General features: G+C 45.4%; 2 protein-coding genes across 3 annotated transcripts in view; one reads left to right on the forward strand and one right to left on the reverse strand.

Annotated features, from left to right (window-relative positions):
* Positions 1 to 2,448, forward strand: part of SCFD2 (sec1 family domain containing 2) — a 398,565-nt gene extending 396,117 nt beyond the window's left edge. For both annotated transcript variants that reach the window (XM_079154037.1, XM_079154038.1), the window contains one exon: positions 2,023 to 2,448. In XM_079154037.1, the coding sequence (XP_079010163.1) occupies positions 2,023 to 2,115 (93 nt within the window). In that variant the 3' untranslated portion in view covers positions 2,116 to 2,448. The remainder of the gene's footprint in view (positions 1 to 2,022) is intronic.
* A 5,828-nt stretch (positions 2,449 to 8,276) lies between these two features.
* On the reverse strand, positions 8,277 to 12,891 carry RASL11B (RAS like family 11 member B). The gene is made up of 4 exons (XM_079153991.1): positions 12,567 to 12,891; positions 11,922 to 11,978; positions 10,558 to 10,634; positions 8,277 to 9,784 (listed from the first exon to the last, which is right to left on the reverse strand). The coding sequence occupies exons 1-4, from the start codon at positions 12,706 to 12,708 to the stop codon at positions 9,314 to 9,316; spliced, it is 747 nt and encodes a 248-aa protein (XP_079010117.1). The 5' UTR covers positions 12,709 to 12,891; the 3' UTR covers positions 8,277 to 9,313.
* Positions 12,892 to 23,361: the final 10,470 nt, after the last annotated feature.

The raw sequence follows: 23,361 nt of genomic DNA on the forward strand, positions 1-23,361 counted from the left end.
GGGATCCGCTCTGGTCTGCTGTGGGCTCGGCCTGCGAGCCGCTATCACCACTCGACCTGCCAGGTCTGGTGCGGACCTGGGATGAGTAGAGACCCTCTCCAGGCCCACAGTGTCTAAGCCACGTGTGAGCGTGATAAGGAGATGCTAATATTCACTCAAGGTCTCAAACATTCTTTGCCTGCTTTCAAGGAAAAATGGGAACCACAAATTCCTTGTTTATTTCCTGCCCAAATACGACTCAGTCATAAGACACTAGCCACATATTATTTTAAATAGTTTTCTTTCAAGAATAAGTAAAATGCATGCTTTCAATAACTAGTATTTTTTCTTTAAAAAAAAAGTGACAAAACTTCATTAGGCTGTTTAAAGTTGTTTCTTTAACAAGAAAATGATGAAAGACCTCGTTTTCTCCTTTCTTCCCTTAGTTTCTTCCACTTTTCCTCCATGTAGGAATGTAGAATTTGTTTTTCATTGGTGAACCAGATGAAATGGGAGCTGGTTACTTCACTAATGTGAACGGTGGAGTGGGGACAACTTTGGGGGATGGGAGGAAGGGACAGGGAAGTGTCCTGGCCAACTTGCTCCCCTCCAAAGTAGCAGGGCCAGGCGATATCACCAGGTGAAGCCAGCCATGCCGCCACCTGGAATCTCCTTCACTCAGGTGCTGGCTGGTGGAATTCCAACTCTAGTACCACCCCCTCCATTTCCCACAGTCACCTCCTTATCCAGGGGATGTACAGCACCTGCTTGGGCAAAACCTCGCTGGGCACTTACCAAGCATACCACACCCCTCACCCGGCCCTGGGAACAGGCTCTCCCAGTGTTCCAGAGAGAAAGTCACCCTACAGTGAAGTCCAGGCTGAGGGAGCTGGAAGCATCACCCAACAGGAGCCACAGAGCCCAAAGGTCCATGTGAACAAGAGGAGCAAAGCAGCCATGCCCAGAACCTGGATGATACAGAGCCAGGGCCTCAGCTGCTCCCGACCTACCCACATACATGTGTCCTGGAAAAGCTACTTAACCTTTGTGTTCTTTGTTTTTATCATCTACAAAATAGGAATAATACAACTCTTCCATAAGAGTGTGGGGAGGATTAAATGGAGACCAGAGATAGTCCTCAGGACCCAGTGCAGCATAAGAACTAATGAACATCAGCTGTGAGCATCATCATGCTTATTACAGGCTGAATTATGTTTCCCCCTAAAAAAGAGATGTTGAAGTTCTAACCCTGTCCCCTAAGACCTGTGAGTGTGACCTTATTTGGAAATATAGTCTTTGCAGATGATTGAGTAAAATGAGACCATTCCCATGGGCTTCAATTCAATGAGTGTGTCCAGATAGAAAGGGGAAGTTTGGACACAGTGGCAGAAACAAATAGATGGAAGAACATGTGAAAACACAGGGAAGTGAGAAAAAGCACGGACCAGATTCTCCCTGCAGCCCTTAGAAGGAACTAACCCTGCCAACACCTTGATCTTGGACTTCTAGTCTCCAGCGCTGTGAGGCAGGAGATTTCGGTTATTAAACCACTTGGCTTGTGATACTGAGAAATTAATAGAATTGTCATTGTCATCCCCAACAACAGCATCTCCCACCTTGGGTATGCCTTCTTTTGCTCTCCTCGAGGAGCAAAGGCTCCCTGAAAGTGGGAGAAATCTTGATACTGAGGTCAAATTACTGCATGGCAAAGTGGCCATGAGAACCCATTCAATTCAGCAGCAAGGTGGGGGCTCAGCGGCTCCTGTGCCCCAGGGTTCCTCTTAGCTGTTCTTGGTGCACAGTTGGTTAAGGTCTAGTAGACACAGCCCAGCTGTCCCACAGGCCACCTTCCCCAGACTGCATCCCTTCTTCCATTCAGGATGCTAGCACCAGGTGGTCCACCTGTCACCTTCTGCCCTCTTCTTCAAGGTTCTCTCCGTGTCCCCTCCAAAGACATACATTGCATTTTTATTTCTCATCATCTAATAGCCCAGCATTGACTTTCCTAATTTCCTGCGGTGTGTTTGCCCTTCCTGTTGTTAGGTGATCCTACTGTCCACGAGACTCCTGAAGCCACTTAACATTCCCGAGTTGTTATTTGCAACCGATCGACTACATCCAGACCTAGGTTTCTGACATCTGCTAAGAAGATAAGACCTACCCAAGCTGGAAATACCAATACTTCATCTGTCCCCATTCCAGATATGCCTCCAAAACCAGCGTCCCTGTTGCTAATTGTGGGTATGACCACATTCTGCTGGAAGAGTCCTGATAACTGAGCAATGACTTACTTTATTTGGATTGCTCATGTATTTTTTTAAATTGTTTTTTTTTTTTTTTTCATTTTTCTAAAAGTGTCAAGTTCTCTTCAGCTGACCTAATGGTGATAATTTCCACTTATCCTTAACTCTTTATTTGTGATTCTTTCTGTAAGTTCATTAATTCTAAATAAAAGCCTGTTGGTAAGGATTGGTGGATGACAATGAGTCTTTTGATCTGACGTTGGCCAAGAAAAAGTTAGGCGCACTTTAGAATCATGGGCGTGAGGAAAGTTCACTTTTCTTTGAGATTACGTAACGGAGGAGGGAATACTGCAGAAGAGTCTGAGTCTCTGTCTCCCCTGATCTGAAACAATTCTGCAAAGGCGGGAGGGAGGGGTGGCGCTGGGGCAGCGCTGGTCCCTGTGTGTGCTGTAAATCATGCTGCCTAACAAAGGCCCACATTGTTCCAGCCTGCTGGCTGGGCAGAGCTGCCAGCTCCTTAGAACAGCAGTGGGAGAGAGGGCGACTGGAGGAGTCCTGTCATGGCCTAGAGGTTTCCTCCCCTCCAGAGGAAGGCCCCAGTGAGGAGATCTCAGCCCCGGAGTCTAGATGGAGACCTCAACCCCATGACCTTGTGACTTCATGTTGCTATTGAAATATAGATCTTTTCTGTAAGTTTAAAATTTCTTTCTGGCCACAGCAGAAAAACACAGACCCACCTAGTGAGATTATATGAGAACCCTAGGGAAAAATAAAAGACAAAATTTTTAAAACCCTGTACCCAGACATTTATAGGTGTAATCGATGGAAATTTCTGCCATCTCTAAAAGATGTTTGAAACAAGTAGAAAAAAGTGAAAAAGTTTCTAGCGTGGATTAAACAGGTGGAGGAAATAAAACTAGACCATGACACTCATTCATCTGATTTTAGTTCTCTGTAAAAGGCCTACAATAAAAAAAAATTATAAAGTTGGAAATTATTCCAAGATGTAATCAAAGCTGGGTTTTCATGAAATGGATGTTCATTTTCTTGCCCACGTATGCCTTCCACCTTACTCTAGTTCTTTGTTGGTACAAAATGTAAGAGATCTCATATATTTATTTTTTATCCTGTTAGTCTAAAAATCTTCAGTGAGAATGAGGAAGAGCTAGGCACAGTGGTGCAGCCTGTAATCCCAGGGGCTCAGGAGGCTGAGGCAGGAGGATCATGAGTTCAAAGCCAGCCTCAGCAAAAGCGAGGTGCTAAGCAACTCAGGGAGACCCTGTCCCTAAACAAAATACAATATAGGGCTGGGGATGTGTCTCAGAAGTTGAGTGCCCCTAAAGCACCCCCCGCCCCACCCCCCAAAAAAGCTTGAAAGTACTCCTGAGATGAAAACTGGAGGCTATCTTGGTCCAGTGCATTTCCAAGACAACATAACCTTGACAACAGTATTGGCAGCCCAATCTCATGGCTACATTCCAATCTCACTTCTTTCACATAGTGGCTCACTTTTCCTGGCCTTAGTTGACAATGACATCGGAGGACGATGGGACCTACTACATTGGGTTGTGGTCAGAGTTAAAAGAGTTCTTGCAGGAGCGTGGCACGTGGTAAGCTCTTTCACTAGAGTCACCACGGTCAGTGATTAATGTCTGAGCACTCGGGCGGGCCCATCTGTCTCCAGTAGTACTTTCTCCATCACTAACAGTAGTTAAGAGATAGTCATGGAGAATCTGAGATTGACATCCTGATTTACCATGTCACCCTCATCCAAAAGTGTCCCTTTGTCTCTGGGGATCCAGTCCCAGGGGATCCCCAAAAGGGAGGTAGCCCTCCACTCAGGCCATGAGGGTGCTTGATGTTGTCACAGAAAGGAATGTAAGGACAGGTCAAAGAGGGGCACATACTGAATTTATTGAGAGAAAGAAAGAAGTTCACGCTCTGAGAGACAGGGTAGAACCCAGCTGAGAGAGGAACGTGCTGGCACCATCTTAGCCAGGCGCATTACACTTGTAGGATCAATGGCACAGGGACATGACCTAAGAGGGTGTTTTTAGTTCTCCTTTGTGTGGGTAACTGGGCATGTTGACTTCTGCTAGTCGGGGGTCATTTACTGCCATTTTGACCATTATCAGAACAGGGTATTCTTTTTCTTCTTTGTTCTGCTTTGTGAACACAGCAGAGTATTGGTGTACCTGTGGATAAGGTCTAATAATTGATTTAATAGTGCTGCTTGTGATCGGGGTATGTGAAGGTGACCTTTAAATCTAGACTTTGAATTATGGCTACTCTTGTTGTTGGGCATGTCTCCTTTCTACTTATCCCTGTGTCCTCTACCCTACGTCACCTTCTGCGGGGATCACCCACCCATGTCAGCCACCCGAAGGTGACATGAAATGCAGAGCTGAGTGGTAGTGCTGCTTCTCATCTCTCAGGCCTGGCATGAGTGTTTACCACCTGAACTGGCTGGCCAGAGTCAAAGCAAGCGTAAATATGCAAATCTCCTGCCAAGGACCTCACAGGTCACTTTTTATAAACACAGCAGATAAAGGTGTAAATACTTTGTAGTCATTGACTTCTGCTTCTGTGAGCCTCTTTCTGGAGCTCTTCTGCAAACACAGCGGCACAGCCAAGGGTCTGGCAGAGCTCCAGAACTCCTCAGCCCAGCATGGTCCCCAGGGCCCGGCCTATGCAAATACATTACAGCCTGCATTACAGCCACATTTAAATAACAAACAATTCCATCAAGCTCCCCCTCAAGACCACTATTATTTATTTTACCCTGGTTACCAGAAACCGAATCTCAACAACAAATAATCCAGTATTACAAGCATTGTCTTCGTCCTGCCCAAGAAACATCAAGAAACACCATCTCTGTTTTCAAAGGAATTTAAGGAGACAAAACAAGATGATAGGGGTTTTCAGACTATGTGAGAAGGAGGCATGGGGTGGCTGGGGTCTTGTACCATCAGCAATAAGGGTAATCCAGTTCTCTCCTCAAATTCAGGAGTAATAAGGACAGTAAGAACTTTCTGGAATCTTCTCTTTAGATCTGAAAGGGAGTGCTGACAACATCAGTTTTCATGGATTATTTATTGTAACCAGACAAACTCCATGATTCCTTCTGGACCATGGCCTTCACCTATCCGGTCCTGGGCCTGTTGTGAGTTCTCTACAGAGGCTTCTGAGTTGTCCCATCTCCCCTCCGACAAGACTGGATCCCAGTTTCCCAATGACTTCTTTGTGGGGATTTGCCCACAAGCTTGTTCATTTGCCCAGAAAGTAGATTTGTTTTTTTCCCCTCTTGGGGTGTAAGATGAATGTTGAAATCCCATTTTCTCCTAAACAAGGCTCTCTCTATAAACACACCCCTAGCTCCTAAACCTTGGGGTTAAGAGCTGGCCAGGCTGGCAAATCAGCCTCCCCTTGACTGCACAGCCCGGGCTTGGCCTGCCACAGAGGCTGCAAATGGTTTTGATTTGAGGCAGGGAGGAAACTTGAAAGCCAGACATCACGACAGACGTGGGTCCAGTTGGTTCTAAGACAGACTGGCTGCGTGGCCGCACCCCCTGTCCCGCCTGAACATCTTTATTACCAAGTGGGGCTGGAGGCCAGCAGCAGCTGGCTGATGGCAACAGCAGATGTTGCCTAGCCCCAAGTGGGGGCTGGGCCAGGGAGGAGCCAGTAGCAGAAGGGAGGCAAGGAAGCAGGCCCAGGCCCAGAACGGAGGCCAGAGTGGGAAGGCAGGTCCCTGGTGGAGTCTGACTCAAGAACCTGGGACCAGTGTGCCATCCCAGGGCTTAAGTCCTGGCATCAGAAGAATCTGGAAGGATTCCTGGATCTGCCGCTTCAGAGCCTGGCTGGTTACCTGGTTCTTCTGAGCCTCCCATTTTTTCTTGTGGAGAAGAAACTAAAGATGGATGGTGGAATTGTAGAAAATGTTCGTTATTTCAAAACTCCCACCATGCCCAGCAAATAGATTTTTCAATAAACACAGTGGAAACAATCATTGTCACTATCTGTGTGGTCCTAAAGTGGGTCATCTCTGAGCCTCAGTTTTCTCATCTTTAAAATGGAAGTGATATTACCTTCCTCAGGATTCTTCAAAAAATTACAAGAGACCATGTGTAACGTGGCATGTTGTAAATGTACAATAAATCTGAATTCCTTCCCCTTCTGTTCTGCCCCACACCCAGACACATCCACATCCTGACTTCTGTTGCCAAGGGGCAAAGGAGGGATTTTCCTGCCCCAGGAGGAAAAGGGCTGATTTGCAGTGCCAGGTGTTTATAGTTTAGAAAATTTTAGAAAGGAGGGGGGGATAAAAATGATGAGAACCAATACTAATAACAAAAGAGACAAGAAAGATAATGAAACATGAGGCCAAATTCGGAAAAGAAAACATGGTGTATTCCACAACTATAGTCAAGTCAGCCTGAGATGGTGGCAGAACTAGGCCTTGGGTGGTTTCTAGCTAGGACTCTGTCTCTTTCTGTCTCTGTTCCCCATTCCCCACTCCCAGTAGCCTGAGACAAACTACTTTATCCCTCTGGATGGACTATAGGTGGAACATGCAGGTGTCATATGAGACCCAGGCCTGAGCAGGTGTGAAGAAGTGAGGCTCAAGGCCAGCGGTGCAGAGGTGTAGCTTGCGCCCAGCACCGGAGCAGAGGTCAGCAAGATGCGTACAGAGGTGGGGAGCTGGTGGAAAGGAAGGGGAAGCAGTGTGGCAGTGACCAATGCAAGGGCACATTTGCCACAGAAAGCCACCCACAGGTAAACTCTTACCTCCTTTCATTCCAGAACCTGAAGAAGAGACCATGGGAAAGAATATACAGATGAACATCCCACTCGCTGGTCACAGTTAACACAACCACGCAGAATGAGTACAAATAAAGGGAGTGGACTCTAGTCAGAGGTTGCTGGCCTTTGTACTGGGATGCTTTTAGTCTCTTCCTGGAAACTTTTCCCTCCCTGCCCCCAACATATGCACCCTTGAGGTGAAATGAGACCCCCAAGTATAAAATTTGCCCTGAACATAAGGAAGCACTGGAGCATCACCGGAGCATCTATGTCAAGAACAGTCAGATTTTTCCCCTGGGAAAACAGACTTGAAAGTCTAGGTCCACATCAAACTAGACCCCAATAGCTATTCACAGTGGCTGCTTCCCCTGACCCCACCACCCAACCTATGCAGCAATGTCATGAGAACATTGAATATAGACAGAAGACATGGAGTCAGGTCTTTGTGTGAACCTGAGGACACCATTCAAAACTCAGAGCCCATTTTTCTCATCAGCAAAATGGTGTCATCAGCTCCCCTGGCCTTCTCACAGGGTTATCCTGAGGATGGAACAAGAATAGGTACGTGAAAGCACGACTCAAAGAGAAGGTGTGAGTATTCGCCAACAAAGGCAGCTCACCTCGCTGGCGTGAATGAAAAGGGCTTCCGGGCCCAGGTGGTCACAGCACACCCACTGGCAGCAAAGCTCTATGGAAGTGGCTCTGAGCAGCCCTAAATTGGAGTCTGTGAGCTTTCCAAGGAGGATAAAGTGGATGTCTTAGAACACTCAAAGAGGTTTACCAAACCGCATGGAGGAGCACTGATCTTGTGTAGAAGCATTCATGTCCTCGAGGATTTGCTGCCAGGTTCACGCAGGCAGGCATTTGTCTAGGTTTACCTGGAGGGCCATGAAGGAAATGGATAGATAGATAGATAGATAGATAGATAGATAGATAGATAGATAGATAGATAGATAGATAGATGCTACTCTGGAGAGTAAAGCGGCTAACAAATTGCAGTTCACAACACTCACAGCTTGTGGTCCTTCACTTGTCCAACTTGTTCTGTAAGTCTAAATTTCATCATCTATAAAATGGAGACACTCATAAAAGGCAACCCAACAAATGACCTCAGTGGTTTATTGGGAGACTTAAGAGATAACCCTGAAAGATGTAAAGCCTGATCCAACATGCCCAAGAAATAGAAGATACTGAGTCATGTTTTGTCTGAAGAGCAGAAGGTTAAAATTTCAATAAAGACCAATTCATGTCTACTCTTTTAAAATCAGATTTATTGTACATAAAATAAATTAATTACAGTTTAAGCCAAAGCAGGAGTGGCTTTTTAAAGTGCATCTGTGTAGGGGATTTGGTGGGCAGCCACTGCATCTGGTCACTCTATAACATAGTGTTTTGTGTGTTAGCCACCCATAGCCACGACTCAGCCAGGCCTAGGAAGCAACCCAACGTCATTGCCGTGAGCCACTAACTCAAATCACACCAAAATCAATTGACACGTTTTTTGTCTTTTGGTTTCTGTACCTCAAGCAACAGTTAAAAAACAAACTACACAGTCTCACAATTCGTCGGTTTGGAGTTCAGTTTTTTGAGTTCACAGCTATTCAATGCATGTCCAGCCAGGCACACTCATCCCGTGTCAGGAAAGCCAGCACTTTCCTGAAAACCAGAGCTTACACTGTACACAGAACATGTTGGCCCATAAACTCCACGTGTGTGTGTGTGTGTGTGTGTGTGTGTGTGTGTGGCGGGAGACGGGGTTCCTCCTCATTCTTAAAGAAGGAAATCTGGGTATCCTTCAGGTTTGAAAGGTATTCTGTAAGGAACAGTGTTCCAAAAATGCAAAACACACTGATCAAAGAAAAGCAATTCTTCTCCTGGTAGGAAAAAGGGGTTGGGGGCAGAGAAGGAAAAAAAAGGGGAGGGGGGCTATGAAAGTTTAATTTGTTCTTTCCTTCCCATCATTAATCACATCAATATATTTGGTGAAACTACAACTGACCATCATTTATAAGGCAAAGAACAAAAACCAAAGCAAGTCTGCTCCCCTCTTCAATCGAAAGGAAAAGACACAGTATGTCACATATTCAGAGTGGGCTCACTCAAGCCTCGTCCCTCCTGTCCTCCTGCTCCAAACACTTCCTTTTCTGCAGCAGTTCCATAGGCCCTCTGGGCACCTCTGCTCCAGCCCTTTCTGGAACCATGAACTACCGCCAGCATCCAACATTCCTGCACTGGAAGAACCTCAGGCCCTCTTCCCAGGAAGACCAAATCCCCTTGAGTGGCCTGCTTCAGACGGAGGTGACAGTCCTCACTTTAGCAGACAGCGCTTGCTTGAACCTCCTCTTCAGGTCCTGCATGTTTGGTGACTTGGGCCTGGGAATGAGAGAGGTTCTTCGCTTCTCAGGCGTGCTGCTGGGCTGCTGTTTGTGACTCACTTCTTTGCACAGGACGTGGAAAGCATTGTAGACATCATTGTAATTTTCACTGACGGACACTTCATAGAAGGAGCAGCCCAGCATACTGGCCAGCTGTAGTCCAAGCTGAGGGTCAACCTGCTTGATGTGCAACAGGTCAGCTTTGTTGGCCACGACCACCACAGGCAGCCGGGTGCCCAGGTGGAGCTGCTGGACGTGCTGGTGGAGCTGGCCAATGAGTTCATAGCTCTTGTGGTCAGTGATAGAGAAAACAATCACCACGGCGTCTGCCCAGCGAATGCACCGGTTCAGCTGTTCATTGCAACTCAGCCCATTCTCGTGGACCTGGAAGAGAGGGACAGTAGTAGCAGGTGAATGGGAGTGCCAGAGCCCTGGCTTGGAAGGACAGCAAATTCAAAAGAGCCCTTCACGGTAGTGCTGGGCTGCGGGTCATAAACGAGTTAGATCCCCACACACTTCAGCTTTCTTGGCAATATGTTGATCCAGCTGCACAGAGTTGGAATAAATAACAGTGCAGCTCACCACACTCAAGTGGAAAATTGACCTGCAGAGAACTCCATGCAGAGAGACTTTGTAGTTGCACAAAATGGGAAATTAACTGGCTAGACAGTAAGTCTGGGGAAGTAAAGATAGGAGCTGGAAGCATTTAAACCTGGATAACTGCCCAGTTCGGGAGAGGGAAAAAAAAAAAGAAAGAAAGAAAACCCACAAGCTCTTTTGTCTATAGAGTAGCTTTTCACAATATAAAAGTGATTCCAAGTATTTGAGACTATACCTAGATATTTGGTTTTTAATGCCAAAGACACATATGTAAAAACTGACCTTTTTAACCATAGCAAGGAATCACTGCCAATTTCAAGTGCTTGGTTTAGCCTTTCCTGCTGTGTTGAATCCTCCTAAGAGAAGGATCCTGCCTCTTAGCCAAATCTCCCAAATTCGGCCAGGCTAAAACTGACCAACAGCCAGATACAATTAATGTGTCAAACAACATGTAAAAGTCCCCGAGTCTTCTCCTCCTCCAGCTTGAGATACTCTGAGAACGGAACAATTCCACAGTTAAGCTCCCCTTTGACCCAGTAAGTCTCAATGCTTCTCACCTGAATACCCGGAGTATCCTGAACTTGAATCGCCAGGGTTTCACCTTCTATTTGGACTTGTCTGGTATAGAGATTACCTATGATGGCAAACAAAAAAAAGATTATGTTCTTCCTTCATGTGCAACTTTTAAAACATTATTGGCTTCTTGATGTTAAGAAAAAGAAAGGTAACCTATACCAAAGCACAAAAAGAAGATATAGTTTATTTGTATGTAATGAACTTAGTTCAGGTTTGGTTATTTTTTAAAGACAAACTGCAATTTTAACCCTGTGTTAGCCGATTTACTAAAACCAGGGCAAAGTTTGTGAATGCTGGAAATGTGTTTAACTTTAAATGGAATTTCCATACTTAGGGGAAAATATATGTACACACATGAAAACATTCACGTGTGTGTGTGTGTGTTGCTGAGGAGAAGAACCTAAGGCCTTACACATGCTAGGCAAGCACTCTTACCAAAGAATTACATACCCAGCCTTAGAATATTTCCTTAAAGAACATTTTCTTGCTCAGCCTGTGTGGAATTTCTGTTTTAATATGTTACCATTCTTTGACAATAAGTTTATATTTTGACCATGAGATATAATGGCTTGGTAAACAACTATGGTTAGTTAATGTACAGCTAACATCAAATGTAATAAAAATGTGGCACAATGATAATCAATTCTACATCAAAGCAGAAAGCTACCATGTCTTATCTTGGGATGGCCTATATAGTTCATTTCAAATAACCCCCTATAGGTACTCCATAGGCTCTATGGACTTAAGCAATTTGCTAAAAGAGCATAGGTAGAAAGCCCTTAAGCCTCCCAGGGGCTATTCTTAATCATAGGGATTGAAAAATTTGTCCTCTCATTTATTCAGGAACTCTCCTTCTAAAACTCTACCATCTAGTTGTTTTTCTTTGTTAAGAGAACTTTAGGTTTACAACTGCTCTACTTTGGCCTTTGCTTTAAAAGGTCACCTCTGAAAGGCAGCCAGCAGAGAAGAAGAGGGGCGGGGGAGGAGCTGGCCAATGTTTTTTATGACTTTTGCAGGCGGGTTTTGAAGGGAGAGGCCCTGAAGTACAAAGGGTGCTTCCAACTGGGGTCCCTATAGTTAAAACATACCAAGGGGAATACTTTCAGGCACTTGATAAAATGATGAATGGGCCTGGAATGGAATGAGGCCAGATGGCAGGCTTGTTTTTGGGTTTGTTTTTTTTTTTTTTTTAATTTGGTGGGGGGGCATGGAGTGACATGCAGAGTTGGAAGTGGCAGGATCCTGATGCTCTCAGACTGTCACTCTGAAGGAACCTGCCTGGGAGGCACTGAGAGATGGCTGCGGCGGTACTCCTGACAGCCTCTTCCTCAGCACATTTCCTTACCTGCATTTCTTTCGTAGTCACCAATGAATCGTTTGGTGAGGAACCGGACCACCAGAGCTGCGGGTCAAAGAAGAGAAAAGAAAGAGGGTTAACCCTGGAAGTTGGGTGGGTCTCCACCCCACTGCCACCTGGAAAACAACTCCCCCAGAGAAAGTCACAGACGCCCACCAAAGGAAATTCCCACCCTGTACTTCCTTGACCCTTCTTCCAGACAGACACAACGAAGCGGTAGAATGCCTGATGAGTTACGGCTCGCCAGCTGGGTCTTGTGGCCCACCCCACCCCCTCTGAGTCCAGCTCAGCCACACCTAAGCCTTCCAGAAGTGAATATTCCCCTAATTTTAGAGACCTCTGGGAGGGATTATGTTCACTAACTTCCCTTTCTATGCTAGACATCACTCGAGGCTCAAAACCCCAAAGTTCTAACCCCCGTTGTGCTGGCAGTGGCCGGGAAATCATCTGGCCAATCTGGATCCCAGTCACCCTCATCGGTTGAAGCAGTAGGGTGGAAGCGATGATGTCTGCGATCCACCCCGAAGGGACCGCGGGAGAGCGGTCCAGTTGCAGCTCCCACCTCTCTGCACGGGTCTCCCACGTCCTACTTCGGAACTACGAGCCCCCCAACCCCTGAGCGCGAGGACTCACCGGTCTTGCCCACGCCGCTGGCTCCCACCACGGCGATCTTGACCAGTCGGCGGCCGGCGGCCCCTAGGCAGCAATCGGCGGCGGAGGCACTGCCGGGGGCAGGGTACTCGGCTATGGTGCACATGTTCTGGATGAGGCGCATCGCCGCTCCAGCCGGGGCTGCAACCACGCGTGCGGAACCGGACTTGCTGGGCGGCAGGAGAAGGGCGCAGCACAGGAGTGGGCACAGATGGGGTGCTTCGCGGTGAAGAAGAAAAAAAGTAAGAAATGCAGGGAACCGGGCACCGAGTCGAGAGAGCTGAAGCTCTGAGCTAGGACTGCACCCCGGCTCCGCGCCCTTGGTTTTCTCCAGGGCAGGCCCCGCCCTCGCCCCCCGCGCCCAATCCCTGGGCGCTCTGCTCAAGGCCCCGCCCACAGCGCCGCTCCATTCTCTCCGCGCCGGGGCGAGTGCCTGGAGCCTGTGCCTGGGCCCCGTGAGGCGCGGGCCAAACCGGGCGGCCGGCGCAAGAACAACGTGTAGGCCGGAGCCCACCGCTCAGCCAATGGCGAGCGCCGGGGTGGGTCCAGCGGCGTCCGCTTGGGGCAGCTGCTGTGGCTGCGGGGTTGCCGGCATCTCGCGCTCTGGGTAACTTGCTGGGCCCGGCGGCTGCGTGGGAGTATCTTGTAGTCTGCCTGGTGGGGCACCCGCGACCCCAAACTTCCAAGGGCATTCCCAGGCATCTGCCCTGAGCCCGCGAGCCCACCGGTCCGCTCCCAGCGTACAGGAGACTAACTCACCGCTGCAGCTGCCTAGGGAACCTGCTCAGAGCAGTCTAGGTCCTCGTGGGTGTGAGCCTTTGGGAACTGGACCTCCCTCGCATTCTGCTGCAGGGCTTCCTAATTTGGGGAGTGCTTGCACTGACGGATGGGTGGCATCCTGGATCATAAATTTTAGCCACAAATGCAATAATTGGCAAAGACCCCTACCCCCACCCTTGTAAAATGTAGCATTTGTCTTGGGAGCAAAATAGAATCACCCAATTTGCTCTAGATCCACGTTCTCTGGTTCTTGATGATCCCGCAAGCTCACGTGGACACACACACACACACACACACACACACGCGGTGGAGCGCATGTACTGCACCATCAGAGGCAAATCAAAAAGAAATTATAGAACAAGCTTTCTAGCGCCTTACACACATCACACCTCCTCCAGGAGCTGTGAAATGGTAAGAAAACAGTTACCCCAAATGCAGTGTCTGTGGATACCAACTCTGTTGGGAGGCAGAAACCTGAAAGGGTCTGTACTTAGTCTCTGGGCACAAGACACCACAAGAGTTAATTGGAAGTGGCTTGATGCCAAGGGAGGTGTGGGTCCTGCACTCATAAAATCCAGCTCCGGCCCTTCCATTCTCATCAGGAAATGCATCTTCAATGGCGAGCCAAATTCCTCCTCCAAGCAACCTTCTGTAACTGGAACTGACTGCAGAATACATCAACAGTCTCCAGGCTGATCACTGCCATACACCCCACACCCTCCTTCAAATTTTTCTGGAACTCAGAAGTCCCAGTGTCTTTTATCCTGGGGCACATTACAACAAATTCTGTGACTTTGTGTATATCCACATTAAAGATTTAAATGTAAAAGTAAGAAACCAATTCCCTTATCTTCACCTCAGGCATCTAGTTTAACCCCATTCCACCCTGTATTTAACTGACCAGGTATTTGGCAGAATTTACCAACCTGACCCAGTGAAGATGGTGATGAACTCTCTTGTCTCTAATAGTTTAAAGGTTTGCAGGAATTTAAGGGAAATAAAAAGATAATAATGCTGTTTCCCTGTCTCCTCTCTGGAGATAGCTCTCATTGTCCCTTAAATGTGTATTCCTTGCTTTATTCCAAAGGTTTCTCACAAGAGCCCACATTCTCCCTTGAATGTGTATCTACTTCCTAAATAAACCTTTGTCTATGTCTTTGGAAAAAAAAGATAATCTCAAACTGCTTTGGTAGCAAGCCTTCTAGGATAGGCAACTTAATTAGCCAGACACACAAAATTAGCAATAACCATAATAAAAGGTTCACTTCCAGGGAAATCACTAGAGTGAAATAAGAGCAGCCATTTGAGTCAGAAAGAAAAAGAACATTTCCAAGATGCATCATGTCTTTCTGTGTGGTTTAAATCAAACTTGAGTTTTGCTGGTCTATAAAATCAAACTTAGCAAGACTGTAATTACAGGTAACCATGTACTTTTAAACCCCACCCCGCAAGAAAGTTTGCAATTCTATCATGTTTACATGGTAAAATAATTATGTAGTCTACAGTATTTGTTTAACTGCCTCTCACCCCCCCCTTCCCCCACCCCCAGACAAGACAAAAGTTGTCAAGAGGAATTTTGAATCATTTTAGCTTCTGGGGCTTGATTTTCATTACTGTGAAACTATACCAAGCCTATGATTTTTCTGTCTGCATCACAAAGGCTGAATTTGGTATTCTTATTTTAGGTTTAAATGATCTGGCTGTACTTTAAAGAACACAGGAAAGAAAGGAAGGAAAGAAAGATTGAAAAAAGAAAAGATTTCTATTTAAATTCCAAGCATCTACCATACAGCCCACCTATCTCAGTTGATGACACAGTGCTATTCCTTCTTGGAAATTCAAAGAATTAATAAAAGAAAAGGAAGGAGACAGGGCAGGAGAACTGGTATTTATTGAGAGCTGTAGGAAAGGGATTTTGCATTTTAAAATCTCATTTTGCTTTCACAGCACTTCTATCATTCCTTTCAGTGAGTTTTCCACTGCTGCTTAGCAAACCTTAGTGCCTCACAGTTCTGCCTGTTAACATGTTCCATCAAAAATATTTAAAATAGCCAGGATATTCACAATGAGATGGTTTAAATTTCCCTCTCTTTTTCTTTTTTCTTTTCTCTCTCCTTCCCCCCACCCAGTCTCTTTGGTGGAAGTAAAAGAGAATGAGGATGGGGGATTAAATCTTGAGTGATTTCAGGAGGAAAAAAATAAACGGTTTTCCAGGTTTTGATTTTGCCTCAAAAACAAAATTTAGCATCTGGAGTTTCTATCACCTCCTTGGTTAGTTAGAGCTGACCTCTGCCCTGAGAGCTTCCAGAGATAATTCAGTGTCCAGAAGCCCTTAGGATACCAGAATATAAATTCAGTAAATATTTGTTCAACCCCTGAGCCATAAGCATGCCCATGAGTCTTGGGTCTACATAGGCAACAAGGAAGACACATCTTTGCCATCATGGCAATTACATTTAGCCTGGGAAACAAGTGCCCAAGTAATCTCAATAGAGCGTGAGAGAATGCTTGATAGGAGAAACCCAGGAGTTACAGGACTGAACGCCTGGATTGTGGCAATCTAGGAACCACGTGTAAAAGGTGTCTGAGGAGTTGCAAGGTTGTGTATTACATACAAGCCTACATGGATTTGCAAGGTTGTAACAGGGGCCAGGAGTTGGGGTGAGTGGTCTGGGTGGCTACTTGATAGAAAAAACATCCCTTGCCAATAGACAGAAGATACTCAGTAAATATCTATAGACTGTGAAATGAAAGGATGAGTGAATAAAGCAAAGAGCTCACTTGCATCATAAGAACAAATTCAAGGAACAAAGAATAGTTCCCAATGGGTAAATGGGAAGAAAAGCCCAGGTGAATTTTAAATAGAGACATACTTATTGACAGAAGAGGTCCAAGAAGTGGACATAATCCTTCCTTCGTCCACGGGAACGTACCCCATGGAAGCCAAATGAGCTGCCACTTTGCTCCTCTCACTGAGGGCTGCTCACAATGCACCCATCTGAGCATACAGGCCTTCAACAAGGACTGGACATATTTTTGTTATTGTTGTTTTTCAAGACTTATGCCCACTTGAATCTAGCAAATACCTCTTTGACTATTTTAAACAGAACAGATTTAATAAATTAAGGGGGAGGGGGCGGAGAGAAAACAAACAACAACAAAAACACAGCAAACGCCCTCCTTTCAATGTTGGAGGGGCACAAATAACAGGCTCTTAGCTCATGGTCCCCAGAGCAGTGCTTAAGAACTGCTACTTCTTCCACAATCAGGGGACTCTGCAGGCTGCCTCTGCTGCTGTCTCTCAAAATCCACCAAACTAGAAACTGCACATCAGAAGTTGCTACAGAAAAGCCCAAGACCTCCGCAACTGTCCCTGGCAGCAGAAAGCAACCAAGCAACAGAAAGCTGCCTTCCTCCTGGCTTTGTCCTTGTAGAACTTCTCTGAGCACCTTTGCTGAATGGAATTAACTTGTACCCATGACCCTAGCTGTAAGGAAGTCTGGGAAATGTCATGTTTCACTTTCTAGCTCTCAACAACACAATAGAAATGGGTAGAAAGGAAGCCTAGTATGAACCCACCATTTCCTCCACTCTTCTCCAGCAGCCCGAAGAACACAGAGGCCCAGAAGAGGAAAGACTGTGTCCTGCGAGAAATTTAGTTTTCAATTAAAAAGACTATAAAGAGTTTTTTTTTTTTTTTTTTTTTTAAGTGGACTGTTTGAGAACGTGGACATTTTCAATTGCTTTTATGTCACGTGTACTGAATCCATTTTTCTACTGCTTTCTCATGCGCTGGCACAGGGAACATCTTTTGATTTCACTTGCTCAGAATCCTTTTCCATTCTTAATAAGCACATCCCAATTTTCCTTTAGGCACGTTCCCTGCTCCGCTTCCATGTTGGTGAGTGGTGATGTGGGGCAGTCCCAGTTCTCATTCCAGTAGCTGGTGCTGATCGGCAACCCGAGTTCATTCATGGTTGGTCCAATGAAATACCTCCCTGAAAGTTTGGCTGGGTGTTAATCAGCTGGTAGAAGGTGAACTTGCAGTTCCAGGGTGCCATCTTGGCTACCAATGGTGAGTGCCTGAGAATGAGACCAGGCCAAAAAGTGGCAAAACCAAGAGGCAAAAAGAGCCAGAACCCAAATGGCATCTTTTCTGGCTCTGTATCCAGTCATTCCTGAAAATTCAGATTTACCCCAGTCATAGGAGTCAACGCAGTCCCTTTTAAGAACCAACTGGTTCACAATGGGTCATTGTCACTGGTACTGTCACTTATACATCCTGCCACACTAGGATGGGTCCCTAGCATCAGCTACACCCCTTGCTCAGAACTCTGCAGCTCAGCCATCTCTCTTCAGTCGACATTACAGATATTAGGCTGTTGCATCCTTTTTTTTTTTTTTTTTTTTCACCTTTGTGGATACAAACCTACAATTGAGGCCATTAGTCCATCCAGACAAGCAATAGTCCAAGTGAAAGAAGCCAGTCTGAAAAGGCTATGTAGAGATGATTCTACTATGTGACATTCTGGAAAAGACATAACGACAGTCAGTAAAAAGGTCAGTGGTTGCCTGCAGTGAAGGGGAAGGAGAGACACACAGGTGTAGCACAGAGGACTTTTAGGAAAGTGAAGTTAATCCATATGATACTGTAGTGGTGGACACATGTCATACATTTGTCCAAAACCATGGAATATACAGCACTCAGAAAGAAGCTTAATGTAGACTATAGACTTTGGGTAATGATGATGTATCAAAGGGATTCATTGATTATGACAAATATCTCATTGTGGTGTGGAGGAAATTGGGGGAAGATATATGGGAATTCTCTCTTTCTCTCGTTTTTGCTGAAAACCAAAAACTTCTCTTAAAAAAAAGTCTAATTCTTTTTCATTTTTCCTTTTTAGTAAAATAAAAAGATATCATAGGGTATCTCTTCCAACTCCTCCCCTGAGGTTTTGAATCCCTCATACAATATCCCTGCTTTGAGATTGTCCAACTTTGTCCAGAGCAATTCTGTGGTGGAACCCCAAACCATCCGCCCATCTTCTCTCCCATCGCCTCCTTCCAGAAAGACAGACTTTGGCATGCTGACAGCTTCCCAAATGCCTGGTCCATTTTTGCTTTGCTATCTACAGCATTTGGAAGGGACTCCAGAACAGTAGCTGCCTGGACATGGGATGCATGGGAGGCGTGGCCCCTGCATCTGTGTTGAGGAAGATTTGCAATAAAAGCTTTTAACATTCAGAATTTTTTTTTTTTAATTCAAAGAAATGATGGCTTGGGAATAGCCTGTGAATGAAAGAGGGAAAGAATTTCATTTTGAGAAAGCTTATCTTCAAAGAAATCTCTGAGTGTACAAATAGAGACAGGACTGATATAATGAAGCACGGCAGAGACCCAGTGACTGCATGAAAAGTGTGTTCGACATCGTACAGGCCTACACATTCCACACCAGAGAGCTTTGGGGACATGGAGTGTGCTCAGGGGTTTTGCTTTAAATTGACAACCTTCCTTCTGGTCAAGTCTGGACTGAAAGTCAGCCAGAATTCCTAAGTTTAAAAGGCAAAGTAGGAGCTAAGGAACTCAATTAAATAAAAGAAGACACACACACACACACCTCTTGCCACTAGAAAGATCACCTCCTAACTACAAAATTTTAACCTTGAAAAAAGGGGGATCCTAAGTTCCAAGAGGGGGAGGATGGGCCTGGAATGGACCCTCCACATACCTTGGTGGTTTCCATGGTAGCAAAACAGGGTCACAATTCATCCTTCCACGCTCAGGAAAAAAGAAGAACTAGTGTTGCATGGTTATATTCCCTTGCTACTCTATCAGATTTTATCTCTTCTCTTCTGGAAGGTTTCCTCTGCTCTCTTGCTCTATTTCAATGTAATAATAATAAAAAAAAATGAAAGCAATTCTCTTTTTCATTTAGGGCAAAATCTGAGGTTTTCTTCTACTCTAATGACTTAAGTCTTAATAGCCCAAGTCGTTTTCCTGGGAACACAGTTCACCCATTTGTAAGGAATCTGATGACAATATCTCAGAATAAACTTAAGTTTTCAACAATATTTGGAACAACTAATGAGTTTCCACTGTGTTTTCACTTAGGAGTAGGAAAAATCTCAGTGCCTATTTTCCCAAAGCCTTTGAAACATTGAAAAATGTCAGGAACTGACATTACTTCATTATTAATAAAGCCATTTTTAGGAGTTCCCTTAGTTAAATGAAAAGCCTAATAATATGTCAAGTAGAGAGTGAGAGTATTCTGTTGAATCATTATCTTCTTTTGTCCAGCAAGAACAGTACAAGCATGTTCACCTGCTCTGTTTTTCTTTTTCTTTTCTTTTCTTTCCCTCCCTCCCTCCCTCCCTCCCTCCCTTCCTTCCTTCCTTCCTTCCTTCCTTCCTTCCTTCCTTCCTTCCTTCCTTCCTTCCTTTCTCTTTCTTTCTTTCTTTCTTTCTTTCTTTCTTTCTTTCTTTCTTTCTTTCTTTCTTTCTTTCTTTCTTTCTTTCTTTCTTTCTTTCTTTCTTTCTTTCTTTCTCTTTTGCTAACCCTTCATTTGTCCAGAGAATAAAAGAGCAAAAAGCAATGACTATTGGCCAATGGGTCCACAGGAGTGGCACTCTTGATATACTTGACGAGATTTTGTGATCAGAAGATAACAGGCAGAAAAGGTTCATAAAAATCCCAACAATTAAGTCAATTGTTTAGTCCATCCCCCCTTTGGTCTCAAATTCCTAAGTAGATTGGACACACCTAATATTTGTCTTCTTACTGCCCCTGGGAATGTAGAAAAAGCCATCTAAGGACACTTTAGGAATTCTTACTGTCTTTGTAGACAGTGTCCTCTTCCCAAAGCCTCAGCTCCTTAGCATAATGATCTGAAGTAGAAAGAAATCAGAACTTTTCATGACTATCCACCTATGATCCAGGGAAAGAACAAGTGTCACTTCCCCCATTTCACACTTCATCTAGAAAACAAGCAGAGTCTTGTTTTGCACCAAAGACATGATTGTCGTTGCTTTATCTGGCTCTCAGAATTATAGTAACCATCAGAACCTTCTAAACCCTAATTAATGCTACCATCTCAAACCATTCCCTAGTGTCCAAATGATCACAGTCACAGTGTGAAGTGTACACATTCAGCCTCAAGTTCACAGAGGTGTATAAGTTACTTGGTTGGTGATGATGCAAAGGAAGATGCAATCATTTCTTAGACAAGGATGAAATTCAATCACCACCCAGAAACTCTTTCATTTAGCAGTAGGCCACCGATGTTTAGGGTTTTCACCATGATATTTGCATTGTTAGTATGTTTTCCTTCTGATGAAAAAATAAAATAGGTAGCAGATAAGAAAAAAATTTGAGGTAATAGTTTTTAGGAAATGCACAAATGACTCATGTACTTACTTAATTTGACAAGGCGATGGTTTCTATATAAAGAGACAAGTTGACCCCAAGATAGAAATTGCACATGGCACGATGCAGCTGGTGGAGGAATCACATATTCCAAGTATCAGGAGTATGAAGGTTGGTATTCAGGGACATCTCTGTGGGAACATTGTGTGAATCCCATTAGTAATTATTATTAATTCAGCTAGAATGTAAAGCTATCCACCTCAGGACCTTACAAAATTGGAAAACTTCAGGGTCACTTGAGATAATTCTTAACAGACCTTAAAAGCAAATAACAACAACAAAATTTGTTTATTTTTGCAGTGAACATGTGCCTCATGCTAACAGGAAGATCTGTTCAGCTCAATGGTAAATAAATTATGATAGATTTTGTATCACTCTCTATATTAAATATCCAATGAGACCTATCATATGAAAGAGCCCTGTAAATTATGCAAGTTTAATGCTTTTACGTCTTCGTGATGAGAGGGAAGCCAAGAGCTATTTTTCCAGCCTGCATTGTCCTTTAATCTGTGGTTGGGAGGCAGCATATTTAGAGCTCATCAAGTCCTCTCCCAAATTCCTCATTACCTGGGCCTAGATGAGGAGATAGGAGGAAAGACTGTGCTGAAGACTTTCTTGTATTCATTTGCCAAAAACTCGCAGTGGAGCCAAGAGCCAGGGCATTCCTCTGCTCCCTATCCCCAAGCAAGAGATGGGACGATTACTTTTGGACTGCACTGCACCATCAACCCGGTCCATTGTGGTTTTAGGTTACAGCACACACCAGGCCTCAGCACACTGTGGAGAGCAGTATCTAGGCTGTTGTACTGTCCCCCAGCTGGCTCAGAAGTTCTCAACAATTTGTTCAAATAGCAGGAAATTGAACAGCTTCTCCCTCGCCATTATGAATTGGTCTGACTCTTCGAAGCCCCTTTCCTGCATGAGCTACCTCTCTCTTTCCCTCCAGCTTTGGTCACCAGCTCACATAGGCCCAGGACCACTTGACTCATGGTTCAAATTTGTTGCACATGTTCAGTACAGGTACAAATTTTTCCCAAATATTTGATTCTCACTTGGTTGAATCCTCAGATGAAGAACCACAGACACAGAAGCTGATCATTTACATGCTACATCATTTGCTTGGTTGTTTATTTCCAACTCCACTCTATACTGAGAGCTCCACACAGGTATAGATTTTATTTTGTTGATGGCTCTGCCCAAGAACCTAGGGCAGCAGTTAGGACATAGCACTTAATGGATATTTATGAGCAAAGGAATGAACGAATGAATCTGAGCATCTTGTGGGCACTGAGCATCTTGTGGGGAGAGAGTCTGAGGAAGCTCCAGTGGAGGTTGGAGGGGCAGAGGGTTCTCAGGTTGCCCTCACACTGGCCTGGTCTTGACTCACTCTCCACAGTCTGCAGAAGGAGGAAGAGGATGGGTTGAATTGATTGCCTAGTGGTGAGCTTGGAGAGAATGCTGCTGATGGCCAGCTGGGGTCTCAGACAGATAGAAGTAAGGTCACTGCCCAGAATCGGGGGCAAGACAGGGAATGGCAGGGCAGTGGTGGGGAAGGTGCAAGGAGAACAGAGCAAGCGGGAGACATCTGCTAACAATACTCCAGCAAGAACCCAAAGAGCAGCTGAAATGAGAAAATGGGAGTCTGGAGCTTATGGTTCAGGCATCAATGTTCTCTGTGTGGGAAGCAGAGAGAGGGCGCATCTCAAGGAGCCAAGACGGTGGGTCTACCTAGGATTTTGGTGAGTGGCTGACTGTGGAATGGAAGTGCAAAGTGAGTCAAGGGCATCCATGAGAAGCCTCCCTCAAGGGGGAGATGGCACTGATTCCTTCCTGTGGGCCAGGCCCTGTGCTGCTCAGGGCGAGGCACCTCCTGCTAAGAGCATCTTCGACTGAGTTCATGTGCTGAACCATAACCGCACAGGCAGGCCCTGCACAATCGCCTCCGCCTGTGCATTCTCTCCTCCTAGCATGTGCCCGCCATAAAAATCCACGAGTGACAGTAAGGTCAATGCAGAAACTGGCAGATACAGTTTCTTATAGTTCACTTTGTCCTGTGGGCACCTCCCCCTGGGATGCTAACTAATACCCAAGAAGCATAGAACGTGTGCCTGGTACCATGATAAGTGCTCCATGTGAGGTGACTCATTTAATTGCCACAAAAAACCAAGACTGAGAGATGCTGTTGTCATCCCTGGTTAGAGAGATAGAGTCCAGGTTCAGAAACCTTAGGCTTTTTGCTTGGGATGACACAGCTAGGAGGTGGGAAGGACAACATCTGAACCCAGACAGTCTGGCTCCAGGGACCCACAGTTCAGAATCTGCTGCCCACTTCTCAATAGGCCCCTCTGTCTAGCGACCCCCAGCAAAGTGCCCTTTATCCTTAGCCTTGATCTCCCCCTTTTTATCTTTTCTGAGACTAGCTCATTGGAGGAGGTTTGTATTTGGAATGGAATGTGTGAAATGCAAGGATGAAGAGCAGGTTGGGAAGGAGGCTGGTGTCCCAGAGTCTGTGTGTGTGTGTGTGTGTGTGTGTGTGTTGTGTGTGTATGTGTGTGCCCTGAAATTGTTAAAA

Source organism: Sciurus vulgaris (genome assembly GCF_902686455.1).
Source record: "Sciurus vulgaris genome assembly, chromosome: 9".
Taxonomy (NCBI): Eukaryota; Metazoa; Chordata; class Mammalia; order Rodentia; family Sciuridae; genus Sciurus; species Sciurus vulgaris.

Excerpts from the sequence above, each read along its gene's own strand:
- RASL11B (XM_079153991.1), bottom strand. The coding sequence starts at position 12,708 with ATGCGCCTCATCCAGAACATGTGCACCATAGCCGAGTACCCTGCCCCC. Across the intron at positions 10,635-11,921 it reads TGACTACGAAAGAAATGCAG|GTAATCTCTATACCAGACAA; the intron begins GTAAGGAAATGT and ends TTGCCATCATAG. Across the intron at positions 9,785-10,557 it reads AGGATACTCCGGGTATTCAG|GTCCACGAGAATGGGCTGAG; the intron begins GTGAGAAGCATT and ends CCTCTCTTCCAG.